Raw genomic sequence first — 24,212 nt, 5'->3', positions numbered from 1 at the left:
CGCTGAACATGGTCCATTCGGACTCGATGTCCCCCGCCTCCCTCGGAATGCTGTTGAAGCTCTGCCGGAGGTGTGCGTTGAAGATCTCGCGGACTGGGGCCTCTGCTAGTCGTTCCCAGCACACCCTCACTACGCGTTTAGGTGCACCAGGTCTGTCCAGCGTCCTCCCCCGCCACCTGATCCAACTCACCACCAGGTGGTGATCAGTTGACAGCTCAGCCCCTCTCTTTACCCGAGTGTCCAGAACATATGGTCGCAGGTCTGGTGATACGATTACAAAATCGATCATCGACCTACGGCCTAGAGCGTCCTGGTGCCACGTGCACTTATGGACACTCTTATGTTCGAACAAGGTGTTCGTTATGGCCAAACTGTGATTAGCACAGAAGTCCAATAACAAAGCACCGCTCGGGTTCAGATCAGGGAGGCCGTTCCTCCCAATCACGCCCCTCCAGGTCTCGCTGTCGTTACCCACGTGAGCATTGAAGTCTCCCAGCAGGACAACAGAGTCTCCAGGTGGAGCACCTTCCAGCACCCCCCCCAGGGACTCTAAGAAGGCTGGGTACTCCGAACTGCCACTCGGCGCATAAGCGCAGATGACAGTCAGGACCCGTTCCCCGACCCTAAGGCGCAGGGAACAAACCCTCTCGTCCACCGGGAAAAACCCCAACGTACCGGCAGCAAGCCGAGGGGATATTAGAATACCCACCCCAGCCCGCCGCCTCTCACCAGGGGCAACTCCAGACTGAGACAGAGTCCAGCCCCTCTCCAGGAGACTGGTTCCAGAGCCCAAGCCATGCGTAGAGGTGAGCCCGACTATATCTAGCCGGTACCTCTCAACCTCACGCACTAACTCAGGCTCCTTCCCCACCAGAGAGGTGACATTCCATGTCCCTATTGCCAGTCTTGGCAGCCGGGGGTCAGTCTGCCAGGGCCTCCGCTCCTGGCCGCCACCCGGCACACAATGCACCCGACCCCTATGGCGCCTCCTGCGGGTGGTGGGCCTGCGGGAGGATGGGCCCATGTCTCCTCTTCGGGCTGTGCCCGGCCGGGCCCCATGGACTAAGGCCCGGCCACCAGACGCTCGCCCTCGGGCACCCTCCCCGGGCCTGGCTCCAGGGCGGGGCCCCGGTAACCCTATCCCGGGCAGGGTAAACTGTTCCCTCTGTGTTTTTTTCATAGGGGTCTTCTGAATCGCTCTTTGTCTGGTCCCTCACCCAGGACCAATTTGCCATGGGAGACCCTACCAGGGGGCAAAAGCCCCCAGACAACATAGCCCCTGGGATCCCTGGGACACACAAACCCCTCCACCACGATAAGGTTGCGATTCACGGAGGAGAATCTAAACATTTCACACTTTAATTTTACACCAAACCCAATATTATAAAAACCCAGAAGCCCCAAGCACAAAAAGATTCACCACACTTTCTTTACCAATGGCCTCTCCCAGAACCTTTAAATGGTGTCTGGACCCCCAGGGAAACATCTTACAAACACTTATTTGCACCACTTTTATTCCTAGATTTCACACACACATTTGTATTAGTTTTGCTTACTGGTAAACCTTAATCACAATCTCAATCACCATTCTTCTCTCCTGACAGACAACCACCACATTCCTTGATGAGGAGCAGCTGTGCAGGATCTGAAATAAGGCTACCAACTGATTTTAAAATTCCCAATAAATAGTCAATAAATATTTAAACTTCTTGTGTACAAATTCATGCTTAAAGTGCAATGCTAAATAAAGTGCTTGATAAGGTGCTTTTAATAAAGTGAAAGGTGTGCTCTAAAGTGCTATACAGATAATATAATATAAATAAATGTAGTAAGGGAGTCCTCTTCCTTACAGGGATATAAAAGAGGAAAACACAGAATAGAAGCCCTCTGCTGTTGCTTTCCCAAGAGTTTCTTTGTATTCCCTGGGTATTCATATCTATTTAATCCGACTGCCAGTATATTTCATGTTTTGTTTTTCATCTCCTATGAAAACCAGAGCAGATTACAAATAATTTCTCCCAGTTACTTTTTCCCTCCCCATCCACTCATGTTTGTTAGATAGTATATGTGCCTGCACGAATCTTGATGTGAGCTCAGTCTTGATGTCCTCCAAAAATCACACTCCACAGAGATAGTTTTTCACTGCAGAATAGTTGTGAGAGAACAAACGCCTGTGGCTACATCATCCAATTAGAATCTTTCCTCTCTTCTCTCCTCCCTTCTGGTACTGTCAGTCTGTCTCCCCTCTTATTCATTCAACACATAGTTAACTGGAGCAATCTGCAAATGTCTTTACATATACACAGCTTTTAAAAAAAACTGCAACCGAAAAGACATTGCTTGGTGTGATTTTAATCAGTGGTATCAATCTTGAGTACCTTTTAAGTATAAATAACACCCACTGTATGTCAGTAAAATGAACATGTTGTGTTTGCTGTAGCAAATGAGAGCAGTTGCAGACTTAGCAGTGGGGAATAGTTGTGCTTGAGGCCTCTCGCGTTCACATTGTCCCAGTGTGTGTGTTTGTGTGTCTGAGCGTGTGTTTCAGGATATAAATAGAGTTGCTCCACCATCAGAAAGCGGTGCTATAGGGTAGATGCCAGTCGTCGCCTCAATCTAGCCCAACCCACCCCTGTCCTGCCTGACCCCTGAGTGCCGGCACTGTGAGCATATGAGGACCAAAATTGTTCTAAAAGCAAACAAGATGAAATGTCAAGCAGTATGCAATATATGACTGGGTGCTACTACAACAAGTTTTACTTTTAAGTTATGTGAGAACGAGTGTTTAATTTAAGCTGAAACATATCAGTCTTAAATGACGTGCAATTAACACCAGATGAGGACTGTTTAAAAACAAACTTTACATGATAGGTAATACTGTCAGGATGAGACTTCATATCTGGTTGTTTGGATCTGGATCCCTCAGACAGCTTCCCATATGCTCATAAATCATGTTAAAAACAAAAAGGTCAAATGGCAATATTAATGACAAGAAACTGCTGGTAAATTTCAGTCAAGTGTGTAGAGCTGAACCTTCAGGGGATGCTTCTGTTCTGCCCCGTTACATTCTTGACTGACAGCCCGGCTGCGTCTTCTGACAATCATATGTATGTCAAAAGACGCAGCCAGCGTGGGTTCAAATTACAGTTTTTCTCCATTGGTTTGGCTCATTTCTTGAAACAGAAATTACATTCTCAAAATAACATGGACAAACCTCCAAACCTCTTGGCAAATGTTCACAACAGAATGGCATTTCTCATTCATTTTATCAAATGGCAAATGCCTTAGTACATGTCTCAATTGTCTCAGTGCATCTTTGCAAATGATTAAGTACAAGTAGCCTACAGTTATACAGTTAGCCCACATTTAGCACATTTTCCAAATGAATAGATCTTGTAGATCTAAAGTGATTAGTTGATTCTCAGTCTAATGATCATTCTCTCCAAAACATGTCAGCATGATTTCATTGTATAAGTACTCGCATGCACAACCGTCTGTTCAATTGTCAAAATTGGTCAAGAACATAATACCATGAATACCATATATGAATTTCTTTGAATATTTGATAAACTGATGACAGTCATTGACAGTCAGGTGAAACTAGGTGTCACACACAGGTGTGTTCCATGATTGTGTGCTGCCAAACACAGATATATAGAGCTTGACCAGAGCCAGTCCGATCTCTGAACATGGATAGACAAGGCCAAGCAAACGGACAAGGGGAAGTTCTTCCTCAAGGAAGAGGAGGAAGAAGAAGAAGAAGAGGAGGACTGAGAATGCGTGGTGGAGGAATAGGGGGAAGAGGAGGCCGAGGAGCACGAAGACACTGTGCTGTCCCGAATGAAATTCAGGCCACAATTATAGACCATGTCATAAACCATGGCCTCACAATGTCAGAGGCAGGTCGTCGAGTGCAGCCTAATGTGCCTTGCTCTACAGTCTCCTCCATTATCCAAACCTTTCGCAGGGAAAACAGGTATGTACTCTATGTAATCTATAATGGAATTATATGTTATATAGGACAGGGCACTATGCGTGAGGCAAAAAATGTATAACTTACTGTAGAGATTTTGTGTGCACCTTCCTACAGTGGTAGGTCTATACTAGCAGGTGGAGAGGACTAGTGGAATGTTTTGATACTAAATATGACAAGAAATATATTGAACAAATTACTGTAAACTATGGAATTACCTAATTCATACAGTTTAGAGAAGTATTCCAGTCACTGTGCAGCGGGAGAATTAGTACAGCAACCACTGAATAAGTCCTTGTTTTTTGATTTTGTGTTCATACAATTTACTACTGTAATGTACATTTTCTTTTTACATATGTATGAAACTTTCTTTGCGTGTGAATAAAAAATGGTTATAATTTCCTTGGTAGTGTGAGTGCAATCTGTGATGTCAAACCTTGGAGGCTACTCTTTTCTGTTGTATATTGTTGGTCCTCTGCCATAGTGACAAAACATCTAAACATTTTGTATGGCAGTACTCACACAATGCCAAAGGGACGATGCATTTTGGGGGCACTGACTATTCAGATTAGAAAGAAATGTAGTTTTGACACATGAGTGAACTGTTTTAGGGGAGATATGAGCTTTTGCAGGTGGACCATGTTGTTGTGATCAACCATCCAGGTTTATTTTGACAAAAGCACCAAGAATGATGAGAATGTCCGATCTGTGTCGAGAAATGAGCCAAAGCTATTGAGAAGGATCTTTGCCATTTTGGAGACACTGACTGTTTAAATGAGAAAGAGATTTAGATTGAAGCCTGAGTGAACAGTTTTGGAAGAGATATGAGCATTTGCAGGTGAGCTACAGTGCTAAACTGTAAGAGTGTTTTGCCAAATGATCTTAGAGTTTTGAGAATGTAATTTCTGTTTCAAGAAATGAGCCAAACCAATGGAGAAAAACTGTAATAGCAATAAAAAACCACACAAACTGAAACAATGGATGAAGCATCTTAACTGGTAATAGGCAAATACAGAGGGGAAAGTAGAGCTTCAGCCAAAGATGGAAGCTATTTGGTCGGAGTATCTGGAGTCTGGAGTGACTCCAATCTCATTTTGCTGTAAGCACAGATGTTGCTTGTGCATGCACAATGCTTCATTTTCAGTGAGGGGGCGATCTCGCTACTTTTTATTCAGCACTGTTTTCTCTGTGTTGGCAGTTAAATGTCATCCATAATTTGCAGGCATTATTTAACAGCGGAGATGGAGAATTTGATTAAAATGAAGATGGACGGATGGACAGACAGATGGACGGACGGATGGACGGACGGATAGATAGATCGATAGATAGATAGATAGATCGATAGATAGATAGATAGATAGATAGATAGATAGATAGATAGATAGATAGATAGATAGATAGATAGATAGATAGATAAGACACAGCTATTCCTGTTACAGTTTGAAGACAGATAATTGCACTCTCACAATTGGCTTCGAATAAATACTTGCTTCAAGCGCGTATTCTATATTCATGGAGTTAATAACATGGATGTCAGCTCATTGGCTGCTGCAGTGAGAGGTGCCTGCATGTCAAAGTTGGTTACACTTCTCTTTGACATGAAGCTGCTTACAGCTGCTTAATAAAACAGAAGCACTGCACAATTAATACAGCAATATAATAGGTAGGTATGATCGATGGTGAGGCTGGAGGGCATCACAAAATCACGGACAAACCAAGATGCAAAACAAATATTTCAAGAGTTTTGCTGTGTTTGCTTTATATATTTCATTGTATCGGATATTGTCTGGTCCTAAAGTCTCTATATGTTATGCAAATTCAAATCCTTTGCATGATGTTGTGGGAAGATTTTGATTGTAATCACTTTCAACAGCTACCAATGTTCTTTCTCTCATAAAGTTTCCCAGGAGCCTAACTATTGTTTTTTTTTTTTTTACTGAAATGAGAAATAGTTTCAGATTAATCACTTTTTTCAGATCCTGCAGAGCCTCGTATTCACCTCCAGCTTGAATTACTGGCAGAAACAAAGTGCGATGAACACCCATATCCATTTTTAAGGTCATAATGGTGCATTCAAGCATCAATATATAAAAAGCCTAGAAAAGACCCTGTGGTTATTTGTTCTGCTTTTACTTTCCAATTCCTCCTACACAAAACCAGCAGAAGCTGACTGCAAATTTCCCCTTCATATAATCATGTGTTTCTACAAGACAACACAGGTGTCGGGGCACATTTCCTATGAGCTAACACTTAATTTTCCTGTGTTTAAATTTTACAGCATTTTGCATGAAATGCCTCTTATGGTCCTGGGTCTTTGAACAAGTGTTTTTGAGTTTATTACAACTTTTGCTTATTTATATATTTTCCATTTGAGTTTGCTTGGTGGTTATATTTGCAACTTTATATATTTGTTTAGGGAATTTACTCGTAAGTTCTTACATCCTCTTTGCATAACAGTTTAATTGTTCCTGCAGTGCTTTTTGTTCCATCCTCATGTGTCACTTCCCCTATATTAAGTTCGCTTACATGTTTGTGTTTCCCTGTTTAGTTATCACTTCCATTCTCTCTTCAGTCACTTGTGGCAGTTTTTTATTTCTAGGATCTCACAAAGAGGCAGACAACCACTTATACTTGCATTCACACCAACATCCAATGTAGAATCACCACTTAAGCTAATCCCAATAACTGCAGAGGCATCCCGAGAGAACTCACACTGACATGGGGAGACAATAAACTCCAGCCAGATGGTGTATTTGAACCAAGGACCTTGCTGTGAGAAAACAGTACTAACCACTGTTCTCAACCAGCTGCTTTGTACTTTAGATTCAGTTAGCTTGCCCAACTTTGTGTTGGATTTTGTTATTAACTTTGTTGGCTTTGGACATTGCAATTGCAAAAATAAAGGTTAGTGTTTTGTTACATTTTTTACACTTTTTAAAAACACGACTTTAAAGTGTTGTGTTGCATTTTTGTTGTGTTTAATTGTGCTTAGTGCCAACATGGACAGTTTCCAATTTGGTTGTACTGTTGTACTAAGTACGACTGTGAAATGACAACAAAGAGTCGTCTTATCTTATCTTATCTTACTTGTGTCATCCTGATAGCCAGCATTTTGGGTCTGTACTTTGCAATTCATGACACAAAACAAAGAAATCCAATTAATTAATAACAAACACTTTATTTAAGACACACTTTTACAGTTTATTTGTTTCTTATTCCTATGCTGAAATGAAGTTCATGTAAAACCTTGATACACAATGCTATTCATGTACAATCGTAGTCTTGCAACACTAAAATACTTAACAAGAAATGTGAATCTATAGCATCCACCACTGAAGAGATATGTACAAAAACTCATGAATACAAATACTCCAAACATGCCATTTCTCAGCATGAATAAATAACGTCAGTGTACTTCCATTTGTAATCCTTCATACAATGTTTATTCCCGAATCAAAGCTAGAACTACCTCACCTGACAGCCTTTGCCTTTGATATAACATGTAGGATCAAAGCCTTAGCATCAATTAGCTTAATCTGTCTACAAAGCAATTAAACATCTTACAGTAAAAATAAGGCGAGTAACCCCAAAGTTACAAGTTCTCGTTCTTCTCCTGAAGAAATCTGAACAAGATCAGTGTTTCACAGTTCACATGAAGGACCAGACTGGCATAAAAATAGAAAGAGAGAAAACCACTGATCTACAGAACACACTGTTGCAGATCAGTGAACCACCTCAAGTGGTAATCTTTCAGGTCTCACCTGTATGCACTGTTCCAAATAAATGAAACTGAATTTAGAGTCAGCAGAGGAGTCAGTTTTTCTGCACTCTCACGGGGCTTTAAATGTCATGTAGCAAAAAAAAAAAAAATCATTAAAAAACATTACATTCAAAAAACCTGATGAAAAGCTGTAACCTGATGCGAAAGACGAGGTCAGAACTTTATCTCCATAAAACAGATTGTGCCGGTGTCACTGTTCACAGAAACGGGAGGTGCTGTGATTGAAAACGAGGTTTTTCATTACAGCAGCATGCGTCACTGTTTGAGCGGTCGTCTGTTTGCACCAAACAGATTAGAGGACGGATGATGACCATGAAACTACTGTATCTGACATAACACTTTCCCTCAGTCCTAAAACTCGCTCATTTAAAGTCACTTAATTAGATTTAAATCTGAGACAATGGATAAAAACTGGGATTTAGCTGCGCTCCTACTCTGGAGTTCATAATTTCCTCTTTTCCTATTGCACCGTGTATAGAAATGAATTGCTTGAATTAATTACAGAGAATATTTTGTAAACCTTCCCCCAGTTAATATTCAAAAACGTACCCTTCTTTATTCAAACTTTGTACATACGCTAAAAAATGTGCTGTTCAACACTATTCTTTTCTAGCTTAGAGCAACTCTCAAGTTTTACGAAGTATCCATGAACAAAAAAAAAAGTCTTTCCAATAAAAAAATGTAAAAAATCTAAGGTTTTCAGGAATTCTTGTACTCGGGTCCTTGTGCAAACTGAGCTCTCTTTGTTGAAGGTAAAATGCCACGGGTCAGCCCTCTGCAGTTCTCTGTTCAAACCGGGCTAGCGTCACATCCCTTTTCAGACACTTTAGCACACGTTAAGCCATTCAGATGAATCAATAAATTATAGTGCTTGACACAGTAACAACTCCCAAACAGAGCTGCAGCATGAGAAAATCCACAAATGTTTTTCCCGATGTTTTTCCCGATGTAATATGACAATGTGGATTGCGACCGGAATATTTAACACCTCTATGAAGATGACCCAAGCAGACTTAAAAAGAGAAACAACATGCTTGTAAAGTGTTTCTAATTGGAAGTCCGCTGTGGGAAAAAAAAGCCTGTTTTTTAAAAAGCTTTCTCAAAACGATCATGTCCTCAGGATGTATTCTGATGTCAACCTCATAAATCAATCGTGAAAAACATAATATGCAACGGAAACAGGAACCTGAAACTCAGCAGGAGCCAATTCAACAGCGAGGAGCGCCACAAACTGTGCCGAGCAATAATATAATTTGACTTTTAAAAAAACAACTTTGAAAATAAAAATGTGATGACACGTTTCAAGTAAACAGCTTAAAATAATTAGTTTCCTTTTAGATGTATCAACATCACTTTGAATCATCTTCACGGCGTGGAATAATTGGAGGTGTCACATTTACATTTTCAAACATTAACCTGATTATGTACATTCCACATATCTGTCAAGCATCTCTATTTACAAGATGCACACATGTTTATGTACTATTTTAAGACAGACAACAGAGATTTGTCCTGCATTTTAGCTAAATTCAAAAAAGCCTAACTTTGAAAGTATTCCTAAATATGCAATAAATAATGCAGCTTTCAATGGTGCCGAGCGTCTGTAGGACAGAAATACAGCAGAAGGTTTTTTCTCTTTTATCACTGCCTCTGTATTTATAGCCACTGTTACAATATTCATTTTCCTCCTTATTAATATACATAATTTTAATCTCTGCTGCGTAACACTATTGTCAGTATTGTGGTTCACTAAAGGAAAACGTTTGCTTGATCTGAGAAGTCTCTTTTTTTCTTTTACGACTAAAATTTGCAGGGCTGAGTGTTAAACAAAGCCTACAGCTAAGATCTACTCATTCTCTCTGCCTCACTTCTACATTTTTAATCCCTTAATAAGTGAATTTTACTGGATCATAGGATCGTCGTTGGGAGAGGCCAGAGTCGGGACGCTAACAAACATCTGGGATTTGTCCTGGCTCTGGGTTGTGCCGCTGTTGGACACTGTAGTGAAGGAGAGTTGATCGTGTTCCAAAATGGCGAGGCGGTCGACCGGCTTCTCCTTCTTCAGGTAGAACATTTTCCTGAGCTGCTTCAGTTGTTGCAGCTCACAGAAGGTCTCCAGCACCACTAGCATGACTATGAGGCCCAAGATCAGGTAGACTGATGAGACAAAAAAAATAAGAACAGGCAAGGATTAGGAGGCATATGCGTAATGATCTGCAGTGCTTAGTGTAATTAACACCATATTAAAAGCATTTTCTTTAATTCTGATGTGAAATCACTTCCCCTGGATTTAAATAGAGGTTTAAAGCCTGACTTAATCGCATACCTGCAGCATATTTATAATTTATAATGCAGCATATTTTTTCAGCATGGTAGCTGCAGATGATGTTTTGCTACTTGATACAAACCCAGTGGATTTACTCATAAACACTGTTGTTTTATGGATCAACACAAGAGGGCAGTGCAAACCATCCATGTTAACAAAAACATGGAGCATGCTTTAGAATACTGAAACAAAGAGAAAATGGAAAGGATAGTGTAACACTGATAGTTGGTGTTTTTTTCTATATCAAAACAGAGCCTGGCATTTGTAGGAAATGCTATTCTTTACTGTTTTTATCAGTTTAAGTAACAGCATTTTCTTCAGCCTCAAGTAGGGGCAAAATGCACACATACAGAATGCACTGAACAGTGCAACTCACAGAAAGAGTGGCTGCTTAACCCCAAAGGCAAGACTGAAGAGATTTTAGCAAATGAGGTAGTTTGTTCAGTATATACTGAACAAAACGCCTGCTGTTTTTTAGTTGTTCCTCTTACATCACAACGGTAACACAGTTATGGTCACATCACTTCCGTTGCATGTAATTCTTCACAGAGGAAGTTGTACAAATGTGTCTGGAGCCATTCATGCAAACAGATACGTTCTGTTCCTGCCTCGTCTCCTCCTACAGACTGGCACATTGTGCCTACAAACTGACGTCTATTTTTCTCTCTCTCTGGCTCTCTGACCACACACCCACATCACAAATGCTGGAGACAGTCGAGTGGAGTAACATTTGACATTCGTGTGCACGCACTCCCTGCCGAGACTCTATGGGTTTAAACTGAGTTTCACTTTTTTGCACTCTTAACTTTAACGGTGCTGCTAAGAATATGCTGCACAAGACAACCAGGAAATGCAGGCAAGACCTTCCTGCTTTCTCCAGTAGGTTATCGTCCAGATTTAAAACTCCTCTAACCTTGTTTATTTAAACACATAAAAAAACATGCATATAATTGGTGATTCTGTTCTCAGACATGTGAAGCTAGAGACACCGGCAACCATAGTCAATTGTCTTCCAGGGGTCAGAGCAGGCGACATTGAAGGAAATTTAAAACTGCTGGCTAAGGGTAAACGTAAATTCAATAAAATCATAATTCACGTCGGCAGTAATGACACCCGGTTGCGCCAATCGGAGGTCACTAAAATCAATATTGAATCGGTGTGCAACTTTGCCAAAACAATGTCGGACTCTGTAGTTTTCTCTGGTCCCCTCCCCAATCAGACCAGGAGTGACATGTTTAGCCGCATGTTCTCCTTAAATTGCTGGCTGTCTGAGTGGTGTCCCAGAAATGATGTGGGCTTCTTAGATAATTGGCAAACCTTCTGGAGGAAACCTGGTCTTGTTAGGAGAGATGGCATCCATCCCACTTTGGATGGAGCAGCTCTCATTTCTAGAAATATCGACAAATTTATTAAACCCCTCAAAACATGACTATCCAGAGTTGGGACCAGGAAGCAGAGTTGCAGTCTTACACGCCTCTCTGCAGCTTCTCTCCTCCTGCTACCCCCCCAAAAACCCATCTCCATAGAGACTGTGTCTGCTTCCAAAAAGACAAAAAACAAACTAAAAACCAGCAACAAACAACTTAAACATTTACAAAGAAAGAACAATACAGTATCCACATCTGAACCAAAGAGTAAAACAGTGAAATGTGGATTATTAAATATTAGGTCTCTCTCCTCCAAGTCTCTGTTAGTACATGACTTAATAATTGATAAACAAATTGATTTACTCTGCCTTACAGAAACCTGGTTGCAGCAGGATGATTATGTTAGTTTAAATGAATCAACACCCCCGAGTCATTCTAACTACCAGAAATCTCGAAGCACAGGTCGAGGGGGCGGTGTGGCAGCAATTTTTCACACCAGTCTATTAATTAATGAAAGACCAAGACAGACTGTTAATTCATTTGAAAGCCTGATGCTTAGCATTGTCCACCCCAGCTGTGAAACTCAGAAACCAGTCTTACTTGTTATCATCTATCGTCCACCTGGGCCTTACACAGAGTTTCTGTCTGATTTCTCAGACTTTATATCTAATTTAGTTCTGAGCTCAGATAAAATAATTATTGTGGGTGATTTTAACATCCATGTTGATGCTAAAAACGACAGCCTCAATATGGCATTTAATCTGTTGTTAGACTCAATTGGTTTCTCTCAAAATGTAAAAGAACCCACCCACCACTTTAATCACACTCTAGATCTTGTTTTAACATATGGCATAGAAACTGAACATTTAACAGTGTTTCCTGAAAACCCTCTCCTGTCTGATCATTTCTTGATAACATTTACATTTACAATAATTGATTACGCAGCAGTGGAGAGTGGACTTTATCAAAGTAGATGTCTTTCTGAAAGCGCTGTAACTAAGTTTAAGAATATAATCCAGCCACTGTTATCATCGTCAATGCCCTGTACCAACATAGAGCAGAGCAGCTATCTGAACGCTACCCCAACAGAGGTCGATTATCTTGTTAATAATTTCACCTCCTCACTACGTACGACTCTGGATACTGTAGCTCCAGTGAAAACTAAGGTCTCTAATCAGAAGTACCTGACCCCGTGGTATAATTCTCAAACACGTACCCTAAAGCAGATGACTCGTAATCTGGAGAGGAAATGGCGTGTCACAAATTTAGAGGATCATCATTTAGCCTGGAGAAATAGTTTGTTGCTTTATAAGAAAGCCCTCCGCAAAGCCAGAACAGCTTACTACTCATCACTGATTGAAGAAAATAAGAACAACCCCAGGTTTCTCTTCAGCACTGTAGCCAGGCTGACAAAAAGTCAGAGCTCTTTTGAGCCAACCATCCCTTTAACGTTAACTAGTGATGACTTCATGAACTTCTTCACAAATAAAATTTTTATCATTAGAGAAAAAATTACCAATAATCATCCCACAGATGTAATATTATCTACAGCTACTCTTAGTTTCATTGATGTTAAGTTAGACTCTTTTTTTCCAATCGATCTTTCTGAGTTAACTTCAATAATTACTTCCTCCAAACCATCAACGTGTCTTTTAGACCCCATTCCTACAAAACTGCTCAAAGAAGTCCTGCCATTGATTAATTCTTCGATCTTATATATGATCAACCTATCTCTAATAATCGGCTATGTACCACAGGCCTTCAAGGTGGCTGCAGTTAAACCTTTACTCAAAAAGCCATCTCTAGACCCAGCAGTCTTAGCTAATTATAGGCCAATCTCCAACCTTCCTTTCATATCAAAAATCCTTGAAAGAGTAGTTGTCAAACAGCTAACAGATCATCTGCAGAGGAATGGTTTATTTGAAGAGTTTCAGTCAGGTTTCAGAGTTCATCACAGCACAGAAACAGCTTTAGTGAAGGTTACAAATGATCTTCTTATGGCCTATGACAGTGGACTCATCTCTGTGCTTGTCCTTCTTGACCTTAGTGCAGCATTCGATACTGTTGACCATAATATCCTATTAGAGCGATTAGAACATGCTGTAGGTATTACAGGTATTGCACTGCAGTGGTTTGTATCATATCTATCTAATAGACTCCAATTTGTGCATGTAAATGGAGAGTCCTCTTCACACACTGAGGTTAATTATGGAGTTCCACAGGGTTCAGTGCTAGGACCAATTCTGTTTACATTATACATGCTTCCCCTAGGCAGCATCATTAGAAGCCATAGCATACATTTTCACTGCTATGCAGATGACACCCAGCTCTATCTGTCCACGAAGCCAGATAACACACACCAATTAGTTAAACTGCAGGAATGTCTTAAAGACATAAAGACTTGGATGGCCACTAACTTTCTGCTTCTTAACTCAGATAAAACTGAGGTCATTGTACTCGGCGCTGAAAAGCTTAGAAATATGGTATCTAACCAGATTCTTACTCTGGATGGCATTACCTTGGCCTCCAGTAACACTGTGAGGAACCTTGGAGTCATTTTTGACCAGGATATGTCCTTCAACGCACATATTAAACAAATATGTAAGACTGCGTTCTTCCATTTGCGCAACATCTCTAAAATTAGAAATATCCTGTCTCAGAGTGACGCTGAAAAACTAGTTCATGCATTTATTACTTCCAGGCTGGACTACTGCAATTCATTATTATCAAGATGTCCAAAAAACTCACTGAAAAGCCTTCAGTTAATCCAAAATGCTGCAGCAAGAGTACTGACAGGGACTAGAAAGAGAGAGCATATTTCTCCTGTTTTGGCTTCCCTTCATTGGCTTCCTGTTAAATCCAGAATTGAATTCAAAATCCTGCTCCTCACATACAAGGTCTTAAATAATCAGGCCCCATCTTATCTTAATGACCTTGTAGTACCATATCACCCTATTAGAGCACTTCGCTCTCGCTCTGCAGGCCTACTTGTTGTTCCTAGAGTATTTAAAAGTAGAATGGGAGGGAGAGCCTTCAGTTTTCAGGCCCCTCTTCTGTGGAACCAGCTTCCAGTTTGGATTCGGGAGACAGACACTATCTCTACTTTTAAGATTAGGCTTAAAACTTTCCTTTTTGCTAAAGCATATAGTTAGGGCTGGACCAGGTGACCCTGAATCCTCCCTTAGTTATGCTGCAATAGATGTAGGCTGCCGGGGGATTCCCATGATGCATTGAGTTTTTCCTTTCCAGTCACCTTTCTCACTCACTATGTGTTAACAGACCTCTCTGTATTGAATCGTATCTGTTATTAATCTCTGTCTCTCTTCCACAGCATGTCTTTTATCCTGTCTTCCTTCTCTCACCCCAACCGGTCGCAGCAGATGGCCGCCCCTCCCTGAGCCTGGTTCTGCCGGAGGTTTCTTCCTGTTAAAAGGGAGTTTTTCCTTCCCACTGTCGCCAAAGTGCTTGCTCATAGGGGGTCATATGATTGTTGGGCTTTTCTCTGTATCTATGAAGCGCCTTGAGGCGACATTTGTTGTGATTTGGCGCTATATAAATAAAATTGAATTGAATTGAATTGAATAACTGGCAATTTTAACTGAAGGTTTTAAGAAATTGAATGTGCAGACTCAAGTAGAAGGCAGTGATTACTTCTACTTTACTGTAGAAAAACTATATCCTAGACACCACGTGTATATGGCCCTTCTTTGATAATGACATAAAACCTACAGCTGCACTGTAAATCCTAACGTGTGTGCCTGTAATTCTGATGCATGCACTCACAACACGGTGCATGGTGTAATTTTCACAAACAGGTCAAAGATAGACCCAGCTAACTGTGTCACAAAGAGGCAGATCAAAGTTGGCCATATTAAAACCCGCTAAAAGTGATTTTTCTCACATCGGAAAAATAACAGCATTCGTTCTGACACATTTGCAATTTAAATGAAGCGAAGCCTGTGAGCTAATTTGGGCAGGCAACTGGCTCACCCACACATAACACTGCCCTGCTTTCATCGTACCAAACACGCCCTTCTGATCTGCTGGTCTATTTAAACAGCATAAGTTCCTGTCTCACCCTCTGACGTGTTAGTCCTGTTGCTGCCCTGCATTATCTGCTGTTTTATCCCTTACACCACCCTCAATTTAATCCATCCGTGATAATGAGCTCAAACTCTGGCCATATTCTACAGCTGTTATTTCCAAATGAGAGTTGAACAAATAAAGACTAACCCTTTAGCATATGTTACACACTCTGACACTATGTGTGACTTGTTGAGGCTCTTTCCTCACTTTATAGCTTAATTAGGAAGCGAGTGCTGTTTTTAAGTGCAAACAAAGCAGGTCCTAGTTTATGAAGGATGTTGTAATTTTGAGAATCAGAGGCACTAAGAACGATACCGTAATCCAAAAATGTATTTTCTTAATAGTGATTAGACCAAAATAATAGATCTACAGAATAATTTTGTTATATAATATCACTAAAAAACCTCTGATAAGAATCAAAGTGGACAGTCAGCTACTAACACTCTCAAAAGCGACACTCACCAGTGATGCCCACTTTGTAGAGCTCCCTGAACTTCTGATTGGCAGCCTCTCCGGGCACGTAGTCTCCGAGGCCAATGGTGCTGAGCGAAATGAAGCAGAAGTAGAAGGACTCCAGGAAGTTCCAGTTTTCTTCCAGCGCCGAGAAGATGGCAGCAGGGATAAGGAAGAAGCAAGAGACGGCCAACATGGCGAGCACAGTGGCATGAACAATGGCCACCAGTGGCTTGGACAGGCCCCAGTGTGTGTGGATGTACGTGATCGGCCTCCGTGTGCTAAATACCATGATCCGTTGCACCACAGCAGTGAGGAATAGAAGGGTGAAGGGGATGCCGATCACGGAGTAAATAATGCAGAAGGCCTTCCCGCCGTCTGACAGTGGTGCTGTGTGCCCATATCCTGCAGAGGAAAAACATTACGATCATCAACTGCTGCAGAATAATGTAGGATTGCAACGCTTCTGTAATCACTTCTATAAATCATAGTCTGTTGTTCTTTCTCCTGCCACGTCAGGTGTGACTGCAGGAAAGAACCACGCAAATATTTACCATGAAAGGCGATCCGTAAATGCACTGTAAGATTGTAGCTTGTTTGTATTTCATTGGAAGAGAGCTCAATTTAACTAACAGCAACATCCTGCATCACAGTTACTGAGTAAACCAAAAATATGGAGGATATAAAAGTTGTGACTTCTTTTTTTAGCATTTTGTGGCTCGCAACAAATTTCCTTTATTTTTCTAATGCAGTTTGTCTTGGACTTCAATCTAGATTTAAGATAACTGAACATTTTTTTATTTCATTAAAAAAAGTATATATATGAGCTAATTTTGGCTTTTATAGCAGCAACAGATCTCAAAAGTCTGGAAAGTGAGTAGTATTTTATTCCAACTAATTACATTATTTGGCAACAGGTAGATAACATGCTTGGGTATAAAAAGAGCATCTTATAGCGGCACAGTTTCTCAGAAGTAAAGATGCAAGAAACCGCATCTGTAATCTGTAGAACAATCTTAGAATAATGTTCCTAAACGTAAGACTGTGACGGCTATAAACATCTTATTATCTACACAGTACATAGCGTCATCAAAAGAGTCTGAAGAAGTCTCTGTGTGCAAGAGACAAGGCTACAAACCAGTAGCAGACTTCTATAATCTTCAAGCACTCAAGTGAAACTGCAATAAATACAGGAATGATTTTGTTGTCACAATCACTGAATCTGCTCAGGAACACTTCCAGAAATTATTGTCTGCGAACACAGTTTTTAGGTTAAAGTAGGTCCTGTCTGAGCCAAATCTCATTTTGTAAGTTTGTAACAAATGTAACAAAAAAATTGTTATTTTTTTTTAAAAACAAAAAACAAAAAAACATGGACGCTGGATCCTCTGGACTACAGAGGAGAGGGACCATCTGGCTTGTGATCAGTTCAAAAACCTGCATCTCTGATGGTATGGGGGTGCGAACCAGTGACTATGGAATTGACATTGTGCACATCTGGAAAAGCACCACATATGCCAAAAAGTATGTCTCTGCAGCTGGTCTCCTCCAGATGTTTAGACTTATATTAAAAGAAGAGGGGAGGCTAAACAGTGGAAAACATGGAACCTTTGCGACTTTTTGGAGACATGTTGCTGCAACCAAATTCAAAATGAGCAAACATTTTTCCTAAAATGATGCATTTTTAAACATTTTATTTTTTCTGTGTTTTATTGTGAATTAAACATGAGCCCATGAGATTTGCAAATTCCAATTCCAGCATTTATATTTTAATCACGCTTTATATGTATGCATACAGTCATTCCTACACCTTCTCTGCAGCCATGTTTCTGTCTGCTTAAGCTTTATCAGTATCTGCGGTCTAGTTTAAGTCATGGTGAACAACTTTGGGCTGACTTTTCTAAACTTGCATTGGTGTGAAAACATACCAGACCTAAAAAGAGCCTGAAAACACAGGACTACCGCCTCAAAACATGCAAATGATAAAACTGTTTCCTTGTGACAAAAATCCAAAATAGTTCACCTCCACTTTCCGCTTGTTAGTTAGCAGCTACAGTGTAACTACATCACTTCAGAATAAGACCTGCCCTAGGTAATACCATAATTGTCACTGCACATCTATTGAGTAATGTGTTTTTTTTTTAAGGTAACAAAGGCAACAGAAAATATCCAACAATAACAGGGAGTGTCTGACACTGAATGGGAAAATGACACGCAGGCAAAAACGCAGACCTCAGCCAGGTCCTGTTTACAGTCATCAGTTCTGTTGAGACTTAAAACAAGATAATGCGATAATTTTTTCCCATTCAGGAAGCAACTGGGGCACAGGGTACCTTTACTACCGTGTATGTTGTAACCTCACTGCTGCCAATCTGTCAGGCTAAAGTTCTTCCTGTGCGCTGACTGATCAGCAAGCCACGCGTGCCCTTTGTGAAGTTATCTGGGAAAAGAAATACATAACTTCTAACTTAACAAAGCTATTTCTTACACCTTGAAAAAAATGACAGAAAGCCACGTGTGTGATGCACTTGCCTAAAGCAGAATATGTGTGGCTGTCTGGGAGGGTTAAGGCCTGCTTCTACAGCCATAGCTGTTAGAAGAAGATATATATATATATATATATATATATATATATATATATATATATATATATATATATATATATATATATATATATATGTTGTGTGTGTGTGTGTGTGTGTGTGTGTGTGTGTATTGCAGCAAGTGTTGCTCTTTTAGAGTGTGTTAATGTGTGTAAACGGGGTTTCCGGTGTCAACATAAACGCAAAACACAAAAATTATATATTTCAAAATATAAAGTCCCATTTGTACTGAGACCCGTGGTTTGTGTGGCCTTGTCAGGCGCCTTTTCTGCGCTATTCTGCGCCATGCTCGGCTGCAGCATCACCCGGCCTGCCCAGGACCTACCTGTGGTGGACAGCACCGTGCTGGCGAAAAACAGCGCTGAGGTGAAGTCCCAGTTCCAGTTGGCCGAGGCGTTATTGAGGATGGATACCCCGTAATTGCTCGCCTCCAGCGCCTTCCTAAGAAACTGCTCCAGCCGCTCCTCGGAGAGGCAGTCATTTTCCTGGAGGAACTGCTTCTTAATGGTCCTCAGATCCTGCCGCAGGAGGTCTTCGTAGGGCAGCTCGACCGATGAGAAAACAACTGCGCCGAATATGAGATAGAGGAGGTAGCCCACCACCAGGGAGACGAAATACCACGTCGATTTGTGAGTCTGTATCAAACGCACACAGGAATTGCTGGCTAAAGACTGGAGCATTTTTAAGAGGTGTATCACACCGGTGTGATACTAAGCTACGTTTGTCTACGGTGTTAATTTGACTGTCTAACGTCCTAAATTGACAGCATATATCCTACACGCAGGGATGTAATAGAGACAAAGAGCAAAACGAGGAACCGCTTTCCCCTGACTGAAACCTGCCACTTGGTGCTTTCAAGTGCAGTCGGTAATCTCGACGTAATATCCTTACAAAAAGAGTGTTTATACTACAAACGCGTATCGAGTTGGTACGCTGTCGTCACTGGAGATCCTTTGGATAGATAAAACCCCCAAAAGGCACACTGCTAAGAGGCTGATTCCTAATCTAAGCGTTTAGCTTTTACTCTGTGGGGAAAAATCCGAGCTTCAAGCGCTTCTGAAAGCATCAAATGATGTGGCGGCGACAAAGGGCGTGTGACGCAAGAACTTCCCCTTTCTCCCCCCGCAGGTAGCCGAGCCTGTCTTTCGATTTCTAGTCAAAACAATCGAGAGACGTCAGAAAAGATATTTTCGCTAACTAGAGATGGCTGTCATGTTGGGTAGATGAAGAAACGCCCCAGTGTACCCACAGGGGGGCCTGGGGTTAACTGAGGCGTGGAGACTCAGGTCCCAAACGGCTAAATTATTATTGACCCAGTTCTGTGACAGCCAACTCTTACTTCTGTCCTACATACAGAATGACGGCCCATTGCTGGTCCACTCCTGGCTGCCAGATCTCAATCACATGAACTGAGGTTTGTGGTGACATAATACCTAAAATTTCAAAGTTAAAGCTAATGCAAGTAGAATGGGTGTTACATCATTGTTATTAAAAATGAAACAAGAATATTTTGGAAGACATAACAACTAAATGTGTCAGATAGAAGTGACATGTCCAATATGTTCCATTGTAAATATATATATCACCATCAGGCAACATACAGCCGAAATACGCAAGGGCGACTCACAGTTGTACTTACTGAAGAGTGTTCTTTGCATTGATGACATAGAAAGGAAAAATACTGAGTCAAAGGTGTGGTATGGTTTACAACGATGCATCAACCGTCATTATGCATGGATTACCCTGTCAAACATCTACTTTTGTTTCTTTAAAGTGCCCTTCGAAAATATGTTTTGCGTTACTCGAAGTGTTTTCCTGTCACACAGCATTTTTTAGCTTTTCAAGTGTTTAAAAGTTTTTGCGGGATTGCTTGTACAATACACCGTTTAAAATCAGATTATATAAAACTCTTCACTTTGTTTCCAACGCCTGAGCAATGAGTAGCTAAATCTTTAATTGCTTCTCTTTTTCCACAGAACAGGAGAGATCCTGGTCACGTAACTGAGACCGATGGGAGAGGAATGACAATAAATTATTTATTAAAAGACTATGCAATTAACCTAGGTTAACACAAATTCAAATAAGAGCGCCACCTATCCAAATAAGACCGGTAGAGCACCCAGATTCCATTTAATTTAACGTTTTCCATAGTACTAATGGAAAAAATTACTAAATTTACATGTACTTAAATTTCATAAATCATCATTTTGGGCATAAATAGTTAGTTTCAAGTGTATAAATACTGAGAACTGTGCACCCAGTTAAAAATTGGCATTTCTGATAGTCACTCAATGTTATTCCTGCATGAGGGCTCAGATTTTGCATCATACACACTTTGTAACAAGTGCAGGAATTACGTTACATGATAGTGGACATGAGGAAGAAGAGGAGGCCTCATCAGCCGCTGTTAATCCAGGGCCTTGAAGTGGAGAGGGTGATCAGCTTTAGATACCTGGGTGTCTAATTCTCTGAGGACCTCACTGAACACTACACAGCTGATCAAGAAGGCTCAGCAGTGGCTGTATTTCCTGGGGAGGCTGAGGAAATTTGGTATGTCGGCCAAGATCCTCAGCAGGTCCTACAGCTGAATTGTGGAGAGCACACTGACCAGCTGCATCACTGCATGGTACGGCAGCACTACTGCTATGGACCGCAAACACCTGCAGAGAGTGATAACAACTGCGGAGAAGATCATCAGGACTCCGCTGCCCTCTCTGCAGAGCATCTACCATCGCAGAGTCCGGAGGAGAGCTGCCTCCATCCTCAAAGACCCCACACACCCCCAACATGGACTGTTCACACTTCTGCCCTCGAGACGAAGGTTTAGAAGTGTGAAATCCAGAACATCTCGACTCAACAACTCCTTCTTCCCCACTGCCATCAGACTCTTGAACAGCTGACCTTTTTTTGAACAGTAATAATAAAAAATTTTTGCACATCAAGTCATCCTGCAAATTAAGCCAGCATATTAAGCTACAGCTCTTTTGCACACATCTCTGTTTCACATCTCCATATTTTGTCTGCTTTTCTGTCTTCATTTATTTATTTGTACTATTTGTATTTATATGTTCTATTTCTATTGTATATATTAATCGGCATCTGTGGATGGACAGCAAAGAAAGAATTTCATTGCACAGAGAAATGCCTTTTTTCTTGTGACACATGACAATAAACACTTTGAATCTTGAATACAGTTGCATACATCCAATCTCCTAATAAAGCACTAATTTAAAATATGAATTTATATCTTGAGGCTCCATGTTGTGTTTGCAAAATAAAAATATTTAACTACAATCTGAAATACAGCAGGGTGTTGATGCCTTGAGTTAGCAATATGTAGATAACATAATTATATCAGCTAGAAAGTAAACCGAGTGACAACCTTTGTACTCAGTTTGAGCACCCAGACCACTTTCTATTTGCAAGTCTCATTCACCCAATCCTTTTCCTTTACATCTAAGCACTTTTTCTTACATTCACACACAAACTCACTCTTTGATGGATGCAGTGGGGGTAACTTGGGGTTCAGTATCTTACCTGAGGATATATGGACTAGAGATCAAACCATCAGTCTGATTGGTAGACAACCTGCTCTACTACCAGAGCCACAGGCGCCGGATGAAGGATATTGAAGATGCTGCTGGGTTTGATATGAAACAGTAATAACTCTATTAGATGACATACCAGGTAATACTGGAACAGCAGAGCGAACAGTGGGCTACCAAGGTACACGGCTGCAAAACCTGAACGCAGAGAGCACAAATCTATTGTCACTGAGAGGCGAGGCATACCAGCAAGAGACCTGCAGGTGGCAGGCAAGAGTCAACAATTAGAAGGGCTTTCTTCAGTTCTATGCAACCAAAACTGTTGCTGTCATTAGATTAAAACTGAGAAAGTAAAAATAATGACAGATCATTAGATCTTCTGCAAAATTAGCATTTTTTTTTTTAAATTTTCGTCTAACATATGGCTCTCAAATGTTTTCTTTAACCATATCAGCACCAACAGCTTCTGGGTGTTTGTTTGGGTGGGATTTTTTTTGTTCCTGTTACACTTTTGCTCACAGAAGGTTTTTTTGGTTTGTTTGTTTTTTTCTTACACCCCTAGAGACAGTTTACTTTACAAAAACTCCCTTAATCTTAACCTAACTTATTTTTACATGCAACATTTACTGTGGCACTGGGAGTTTTTGTCACAAAATTAAAGATACTTACTGTATAATTACGTGAATGTACCGTTTTTTTTTATATGTTACCTTTATTTCTTGAAAAAACAAGACGATTGATATGTGTAATCCTAATCATTTCAGGTACACACACAGTCTCTTGTTCAACCTACTCTTTTACAGTATAATTGCTAACTGGGAGAATATGATGGGATTGTCCTGGATCACATTTTCTGCTAAAATTCTGCAGTTGCCGGTAATTATTTTAATTATTTTAATTATTTTAATTTAATTTTTTTAAATTCCAGGATATTCTGTCTTATTTTAAAGGTAAAGAAAAAAAACATTGTGGATAAAAGCTTAAGGAAACTGTCCTCATAAATATTGTGTTTACATTTCAGTTGCTCAGGTCAGATGATTTATTTTCCTGCATCAGCAAATCCGTGACACCATGAGTAAGGCCAGTTCCTAAATTCACAAGGATCAGATGATCTCATGTTCTCATGCAAGTCAAAAGTAATGAGTTGCAAAAAAAGCAGGATATCACTTTAAGTAATATAAAAAGTAAAATATATTAAACACTCCAGTACAAAGACCAGAGAAAAAAATAGAACTGAGCTGACTTTACTTTTATTTCTTTTTTAAAGAAAACTGTTATACAAAGACTATAGATTAAGATCTGCATAATAATCCTATGCAAAAATAAACACTACATTTTATTTAAGTTGGTCAGCAAGGAAGTTTTCTATCAGTGTGAATAAGAACATAACGATGTGCTCAGTGGATTCTAATTTTGACAACTCCAGGTTTATAACTCGTGTTTTTGTGTGTCAGCAGTTCACACTGAAGTGATTTCCTACTAAACTTCCAGCTAATAAAGCTGCGGTAACAATCCAGGATAAGCCTTATAACTTTATCAGATGCTCTTGTACTCTCACAGATGGACAAGTAGAACTGATGCAGACGGAGTTTGGGTTTGAGATTGGTTGGAATGATTTTCTTAATTACATTATCTATTGCCATGCATGTTCTCTTGATGAGGCAAGAGATTCATCTTCTTATCTCAAGAAAACACAGATAAGAAGGTGATTAATCACAGGAAAACAACTTTTGTTTTCATTACACAACATGATTATGGAGACCTTGGTAGCCATGAAAATGGCCTAGTCCCCTTATCTGGTTACGGATGAAGTTAATAATCACTGAAGAAGGAGACTAACACTTCATTCATGAAACTGTGCCCATTTTCTTCTTTAATGAGGACTAATCTGATTGTTATCCTGCCTTAAAACATGTTTCCCTGTGCCATTCCTTAATTCAAAAGGCACTTGATTTGACTTGTGCTTATTCTTATTCATACTCATATATCATATATTCATAATATCAATGTTAAAAATTTTTAAGTTTTTACAGAGCAAAAGTGAAGCGTCTTCACATGAATACACACACACACACACA

General features: G+C 40.3%; 1 protein-coding gene and 1 long non-coding RNA gene across 2 annotated transcripts; both read right to left on the bottom strand.

Annotated features, from left to right (window-relative positions):
- Positions 1-8,436: 8,436 nt before the first annotated feature.
- kcnk1b (potassium channel, subfamily K, member 1b) lies at positions 8,437-19,737 on the bottom strand. Its single transcript, XM_085182506.1, has 3 exons — positions 18,915-19,737; positions 15,996-16,391; positions 8,437-9,911 (listed from the first exon to the last, which is right to left on the bottom strand). Exons 1-3 carry the CDS (start codon positions 19,267-19,269, stop codon positions 9,655-9,657), a joined length of 1,008 nt encoding a protein of 335 aa, XP_085038632.1. The 5' UTR covers positions 19,270-19,737; the 3' UTR covers positions 8,437-9,654.
- On the bottom strand, positions 10,748-15,989 carry LOC146505245 (uncharacterized). The gene is made up of 2 exons (XR_014877557.1): positions 15,047-15,989; positions 10,748-11,044 (listed from the first exon to the last, which is right to left on the bottom strand). It is a non-coding gene; the product is annotated as an uncharacterized LOC146505245 (long non-coding RNA).
- Positions 19,738-24,212: the final 4,475 nt, after the last annotated feature.

The sequence above is a fragment of the Neolamprologus multifasciatus genome, chromosome 13 (assembly GCF_963576455.1).
Source record: "Neolamprologus multifasciatus chromosome 13, fNeoMul1.2, whole genome shotgun sequence".
Taxonomy (NCBI): domain Eukaryota; kingdom Metazoa; phylum Chordata; class Actinopteri; order Cichliformes; family Cichlidae; genus Neolamprologus; species Neolamprologus multifasciatus.
The sequence above is the reverse complement of the archived record's forward strand: the minus strand, read 5'-3'. Positions and strand labels throughout refer to the sequence as shown.

Excerpts from the sequence above, each read along its gene's own strand:
- kcnk1b (XM_085182506.1), bottom strand. The coding sequence starts at position 19,269 with ATGCTCCAGTCTTTAGCCAGCAATTCCTGTGTGCGTTTGATACAGACT. Across the intron at positions 16,392-18,914 it reads CACGGTGCTGTCCACCACAG|GATATGGGCACACAGCACCA; the intron begins GTAGGTCCTGGG and ends TTTCCTCTGCAG. Across the intron at positions 9,912-15,995 it reads CTACAAAGTGGGCATCACTG|TCTACCTGATCTTGGGCCTC; the intron begins GTGAGTGTCGCT and ends TTGTCTCATCAG.